Source organism: Drosophila virilis, chromosome 3 (genome assembly GCF_030788295.1).
Source record: "Drosophila virilis strain 15010-1051.87 chromosome 3, Dvir_AGI_RSII-ME, whole genome shotgun sequence".
NCBI classification, from domain to species: Eukaryota; Metazoa; Arthropoda; class Insecta; order Diptera; family Drosophilidae; genus Drosophila; species Drosophila virilis.
Window position 1 is genome coordinate 17,885,333 of NC_091545.1, and position 6,898 is coordinate 17,892,230.

The window sequence follows — 6,898 nt, forward strand, 5'->3', positions numbered from 1 at the left end:
TTGAAAATTGCTGCTGTATGCATGCGCTTGCATATATGCAGCTGAGTGTGTATGAACTATGCAGTCGAGTTCCCTAAGGAGTACGTTATCAGCAAACTTACATATGCAAAATTTTTTTGTATTGTTTCTTGTTGCGCTCATTTGGATATACTTACTTATTTCTCGTTGGCTCAGTTCTCATTTGCAATCACAGCTTTATTGTACTTCATTTTAGAATGCGGTTAGAAATATTTCAAATTTGTTTCATATATTTTGCACTTGATAAAGCCCATGCTGGCCTAAATGCAATACCCGTCTATATGAGTTATTGTCTCGTATACAGGCTGATTTTTCACCGACATTGCCCACTGCCAAATGCACGTGACGATGGAGATAGCTCGTGTAAGCTGACATTAGTGGGCGACATTCTTGAATTTGAGTGCTCTTATCCATTTTATTATTTGAGTGAATTTGAGGGATCTTGTTATTTGGATAAAGAAGCAATCAGAGCGTACTATTGTCTTGCGCAGAAACAAGGATATGTACAAAAAACACTGCATTGCAAATCGTCTGAAAACTACCATCTCATTTTAAGGAGTTGCAATAATGAACATGTACATTCAATATACATTAATGCCTTTAAATATAGCGACTTAAATACAACTCCGAGCTTGCCAAACTTAAGGCAATTACGTTGGCGAATGCATGGAAAATGTTACAGCTTAAATGATTTTATAATCAAATACAAATATCTGGAAAGGCTTTTCGTTGAAGTTTATGACTCCTGGGGCTTCAGCAACTGCGAACTGTTTAATTTTATTAATGTTACCCAAGTTAGAGAACTGCATGTATCTATAAACGGGCCTTCGGCATTTCTGCGATCCAAGTTCGGTTCGAATACATTTGTTTTTACGAAAAACTTTTTGAGAGGCATGACAAACTTGGAACTATTTAAATTGAAGGGTACCGTTTATGATTATGAAATCACTTTTGATATACACATTCAAATGTTTGAAGGCCTGATTAAACTTTCAAAAATAATATTTGAAAGCTCTAAGCTACATAGCCTTACTCCGGCCCATTTTCGAGATTTAATTCATTTAAAATCTTTGCAATTTAGAGAGATACGGATAGATCAGTTTGACTGGCTTCGGTATGTGTATATATTATATGCTCATAATAAAGAAAATGTAATTGATGTAAATATCTTTACAGTTCTAAGACCTTACAAAATAATTTGGAGTATTTGGAGCTGAAATATTCTATAAGTGAAATTGAAGATTTAACTGGGTTTTCTTACCTTCAAAATTATTCAAATTTACGCATAATTGAACTTATCTCGAACACGACAAACTTTCAATGGATTTATAACTATAATATAACCGCATTTATATGTACTCAGCACTCTGGTGCTTGTATTTTTAAGAGAGACATTATGAAAAGAACATGTCCCTTTGGCTGTGTATGCACTTTCGAGCGTAACGAACTGCAATTTAAAATAGATTGTGATTCCATTGATCCACTAACGCATGTCCCAGATTTGCCAATCCCAATAGTTGGTAATGCAATATTGTATTTCAATAATAAGAACCTGACTGAATTGCCAAACTCAACCTTATATGGATATTCGAATCTACGACAGTTGCATCTGGCCAATAACAGGCTCACCCATATAAGTCTGGCCCAACTGCCAGCCAATTTAACTTATCTGGATGTCAGCAACAACAGCTTAAAAACTTTTGACAAAAACGTGCTGGAGTTTCTTTCGAGTAGATCAGGTAATATACGACTAAGGATTTCGGGTAATTTATGGATATGCGACTGTGATGCTGAGCCATTGATATCGTTTGTTGCAAATTTGTCAAATTCGATTGACGATCGTGAACATATTGAATGCAATGAGATACACTTTGGCAAGATGGCATTTCTTAAAAAAACAGATATTTGTGGATTACCTACAAATTACAGTGCACTCTTATTTGGCTGTCTTTTGGGAATCGCAATTATAATAATGGCATATTTCTACCTCAAGAAATCCGTTATTATTTGTCTTTATGAGCGGAATTTGTGCATAAGCTGCATTTCGCATCCGGAACCCGAGAATAGTAATACTTTGACAGTTGACGCATTTCTTGCATTTTCACACATGGACTCGGAACTTGTGGAAGAGTACATTGAAAAATTGGAGAAAGGATCCCGTGCATTTAAGCTTTGTTATTATCAACGCGACTGGTTGATTGGTGAATCCATTCCAGCATGCATTTTAAAATCCATAGAAGAATCAAAAAGAATCATTATATTGATGACCAAGAACTTCAAGCAGTCAGCCTGGGGTCGCTTCGAATTCCGTATGGCTGTTCAGGCTACTTCGATCGACCAGTACAAGCGTCTGATTATTATTGTGTATCCAGAAGTGGAAGATTTCAATGACCTGGACTCTGAGCTGAGAACGTACATGAAATTGAATACATATCTGAGACGTGATGATCCCCAGTTTTGGAGAAAGCTTATTTTTGCGATGCCCCACAATCATGGAAATCACGGACGGGCTCCGATTAATGCTGAGCGACAGGCTCAAGAGCTACCACTTTTAAGACCCAAAACAGTTGCCTGAATTATGAGTGGATATATTTATATCATCTTTTCATTATAAAAATATTTATAATTTAAAATTAAGAAAAAAGGGCTACTATCTAAGCAAACTCTTCTATGTTTTACCCAAATGTGATTATCATTTTCTGTTTTCTGAATATAATTTTTTCATTTTTTTTTAACATTATTCCGGATTAAGCTATTTAAAAAGCGCTTAATCTGAACATCTTGATACGCAGAGCAGCTGATGCTCCATTTTCGTTTTTTTGTCAAACTAAACGAAGCCAAGACAGATTTAGAAGCTCACCAGCAGTCACTTTGACTTCACCCTCACCTGCTCTTTATCCATGTCATTGTCTTTCTAGCCAGCCTTTGCACGCATGTTGCATATTTAATAGATTTAGATGGCCACATAGACATGTTTGTGTCTAACACGACCGACCAGGTCTTAGGGCTTACCCACTTACGGGCTATGCCTGGAATTTTAAGCATAATTGTGCGCATATTTGGCACTGTATTATTTAACTATTAACGTTCAATTGCCACAAGGATTTATCTCGCATTTTTTCATATCTGAAACCTGTGCGCGCTGGAATGTCCCATTCAGGTTACCCGTTGCTGTTTTTGGCCAGGGACCGTCTGTGCGACAGCCAAGCCGGGTCAGTCTGAGCTGCACGAACTGAAAGGTAATTCAATATCTTAATATCCGCATAGATCAAGTGCAGGTACGTGCAGGTTTGGACAGCTTGACTCGGGCGCCGTTTAACATCGGCTGCGTCTTTAATGTGGCTTCCTTTCGTGTTGAACGGAATGGGCGGCAGACATGGAATTGGAAGGTTGGGTATGGGGTCTCTAACTGTTTACATTAGTGGCAACTAGGGGGCAGCGCTTGATTAGAGCCGCTTTGCATTCTTGTTTGGCTGCTCAACTGTTTTATGAGCAAACAACATTCAGGCATTCGTCAGTCAGTCAGTCATTAAGTCGTCGATTTGTGAGTGGAACTCAAACTCACTGCAAAGGGAAAGTGTTGTTGAGACAAGTTTTGGGCGAGCTTTGTGGCGAGTCCCCAAAACTTCTGCCTTGTGGCTATTATTATACATAGACTTTTTTCTGTTATGTTATTTCGACAGAAAATCTCGTCGAAACTTTGGCAATAAAACTAAAAGTTCCAACGTTTATTGTCGCCAACTTGAAAGTTTAAACAATGAACCACAGTTCATGAGTTACATTTTTTGTGGGGGCGTCTCTGTTGCTGCTGAAGGGCGTCGTAGCCAAGGGTTGCCAGCGTAATTAAACCCAAAGCCAAATGTGGGGTATAAGTGCTGTAGTTATAAAGCGTTAGTTTTTCGGTTGGGGTGCAATTGTTATAAAAAAGATAAGCCGCAAAAAAATGAAATTACAATTTGAAATATGTACAGCTTGCATATTATATAAAAATTATTAAATATTAAAATTGTCGTTTGGGAAAAAACCAAATTAAATGCGCACGCATTGAAAATATAACGTATAAGGGCTTATATTTAATTTAAAGCGGCGAATTTTGTGCTGGCGTTGACATTTTTATTGGCCCACATGCCGCCCATCCAATGCAGAAATAAAAACGTGTGCTTTATTAGAGAGTCCCGAATAGCTAATACCCTGTAAAATGGGTGTATCTGAATTGTTCAATTCTTCAGCGCGTGTAAGTATGTAGAATTTTTTTCTGTCACACAAGTTTGCGCTACTTTAATATACATTTGAAGCCACTTTTAATGAGAATTGAGTATAAAAAGTAATATCTAAAATTACGTTTTGTGGCAGCTGTATAGTAACAGTTTATACGCCATACATATATACATATAACGCTTTATATATCGTTTTAATGCCTCTTTTTTTAGTAAATAAAATTTATTTATTTCATTTGCTGTTCTCCGCGTTCTGTCCAAACAAATGCGCGAACAATTCATTTAAAATGTAACGTGTTGCCACACACTCACACACACACACACACACACGTACACACGTACATTCTCTGAGACTTAATGCACATGCACATGTATATGTAACTCTTATTTGCATATAAAGTTGCCCGGCAACGGAAAGCCAACTTTTTATTGTGGCATATTTTTCGTGGTGCGTTTGTGGTGATTTTATTTTCTGTTTTGAGGGTTTTAAATTGATTTTTAGCGTATGTAAAGGGGCTTAAAAAATATTATATTCACACAGGCAGCAATAAAGAATAGACAGCCATCTAGAATAGAGCTCAGTGCCTTTTCAATTGATACAATTCGGAAGGCTATAAAAAATGCATTTATATTTTTAGACAAATTAAATATTCTAAAAGTGCAAACTGGACAAATCTCATAAAATGTCGTTTTAATATAATGCAAAATAAATGGATTATGTGGAATTATTCTAATAGCGTAATACGGCTTGTGTAAAAACTTTGAAAGGGCAATGTGCTTTAAATTCAACAAATAGCTGAGAACTACAAAAACCGAAGTCTATATGCATATTCAAACCCTTTGTCGAACCCATCAGCTTGGAAGATATTTTAAATAAATTAAAAAGCGAGCACAAAACCTCAAAGTGAAAAGCAGCAGCCAAAAAGTTATGTCATTGACACAAGGGCCGGGGGAAGAGGCACAAACCGAAGACTTGACTGCAACGAGTTGTGCATCTTATAAATGCCAAAAGCTTAACCCAAGTACCGATATTCTTGTTGTTGTTTTTGCTGTTGTTGCTGTTGTCCTGTTGCTGCTAGTCCTGGACAATTGCTTAAGAAAGTTGGGAGTTGCTTTGCCTTTGGCTAAGCGAACGTAAAAACTTTTTGCTGCATTGTAAACAAACCCCAATACACAATACAATGCGCTTCAACACGCCCTAATGTATGCTCTACAGTGAAAGTTGCCCAGTCAGACAAACAGAGATGGAAATAGTTACAGACAGAGACAGAAACAGAGATTGGTCGGCAAAGAGAGCACAGCTCGAAGTGGCTTTGAGAGTTGTGCTGCATATTATTGTATTAGTTTTTGTTTTGGCCCAGTGTCCCCCAGCAGCATATCAATGTGAGTGCGTGTGTGTTGGTTTGACATGATGATGTACAGCAGAGATCCGTTCGCTTAGCTTAGCCCCCACTTTGTTTGTACTTTAATCTGTTGGCTTGGTCCTGGCAGTGACCAGGCCCTGCTGTCAATTGGCCATTGGCATTTTGTTTGCAGAAAATATCACAAAGTTTTGCCAGACTCTTTCAGTTGCTGCCTTGCTGGCACATCTGTGTGTGCTCTTAGGCTTTGGACGCCTGTTCATTATAGCGGTCGCATTATAATAATATGCTTATCGAGTGGTCCAGTGCATTGAACTCTGGTGGAGCAAATTGAGCCGTAAAATGAAAAGCTTTGTGCAAATCAATCAGATATTCTATAACAATAAATAAAAATGAAATTAATTTCCGTTTTGTCTGCATCAGCGCCCACGCACCCACACAAATAGAAATGGCAATCATTTCGTTTAGAACTGACATCGAATAGCTAATAGCGGAAATGAAACTTCGAATACATAGAAATCCGATTTAATTGCGTGTAATTGACATTCGCTTAAAAACATCAAACGAATAAACCGCACAACGGATGCTATTATTTTTTCATCTATGTTCTGTTTCGCTTAACAGCTTTAGTGCTAAACCTAAGGAATAGAAAATTGTTTTCAGGCAACCTCTTTTCGCATCAATCTATTAAGTTGCTTACAGATAAATACTTAATGACTTGGTTGAGTTAATTTGTCTCTGAAACCGGAACTACACATTCGGAGAAATATTAAGTTGAATGCAATTTTAATTTTTGAATAGAATAGATACATAATAAATTGGCCTAGACTGCCACATAATCAAGGCAGGGTTTGCTTAATCTAAATTGTTGAATGTTGGCTTAACTGCATCTGTAACAACATTTTGTTGTCTTTCTAAAACATCTTAGCCGTTCTCATCAATTGGTCGGCCTCTGTTTGTCAAGCAAACAAATTAGCTGGCAAATTTCAATACTATTAAGGCCTGTACGCTCTAAAAACATACACCACAACAACAACAACAAATATCTGGTATCAAATTGTTACCGCTGGCAGACAAAGTCAATTTACCTGAACTTTTCACTAATATCCTGTTGGCACATTGGCAAAACTATTTCGACGTTATATCGAAAATGTTGTGATTTTTAATTGCTTTTGCTGGGGGCGCTTGAGTCTTAATTATAATTTGAATTGCTTTTACGAGTGCCGCAAAACTACGGCAATTATTTTGATTGGATTGCTCTGGGCCTTAACATTTCTCTACGTTGCCGGCGATGTTAAGGCT

At 37.4% G+C, this 6,898-nt stretch overlaps 1 protein-coding gene across 1 annotated transcript; it reads left to right on the forward strand.

Annotated features, from left to right (window-relative positions):
* The first annotated feature begins 1,255 nt into the window (after window positions 1-1,255).
* Window positions 1,256-2,672, forward strand: LOC6623752 (protein toll). The gene has a single exon (XM_032434559.2). The coding sequence runs from the start codon at window positions 1,415-1,417 to the stop codon at window positions 2,591-2,593; it is 1,179 nt and encodes a 392-aa protein (XP_032290450.1). The 5' UTR covers window positions 1,256-1,414; the 3' UTR covers window positions 2,594-2,672.
* Window positions 2,673-6,898: the final 4,226 nt, after the last annotated feature.

Excerpts from the sequence above, each read along its gene's own strand:
- LOC6623752 (XM_032434559.2), top strand. The coding sequence starts at position 1,415 with ATGAAAAGAACATGTCCCTTTGGCTGTGTATGCACTTTCGAGCGTAAC.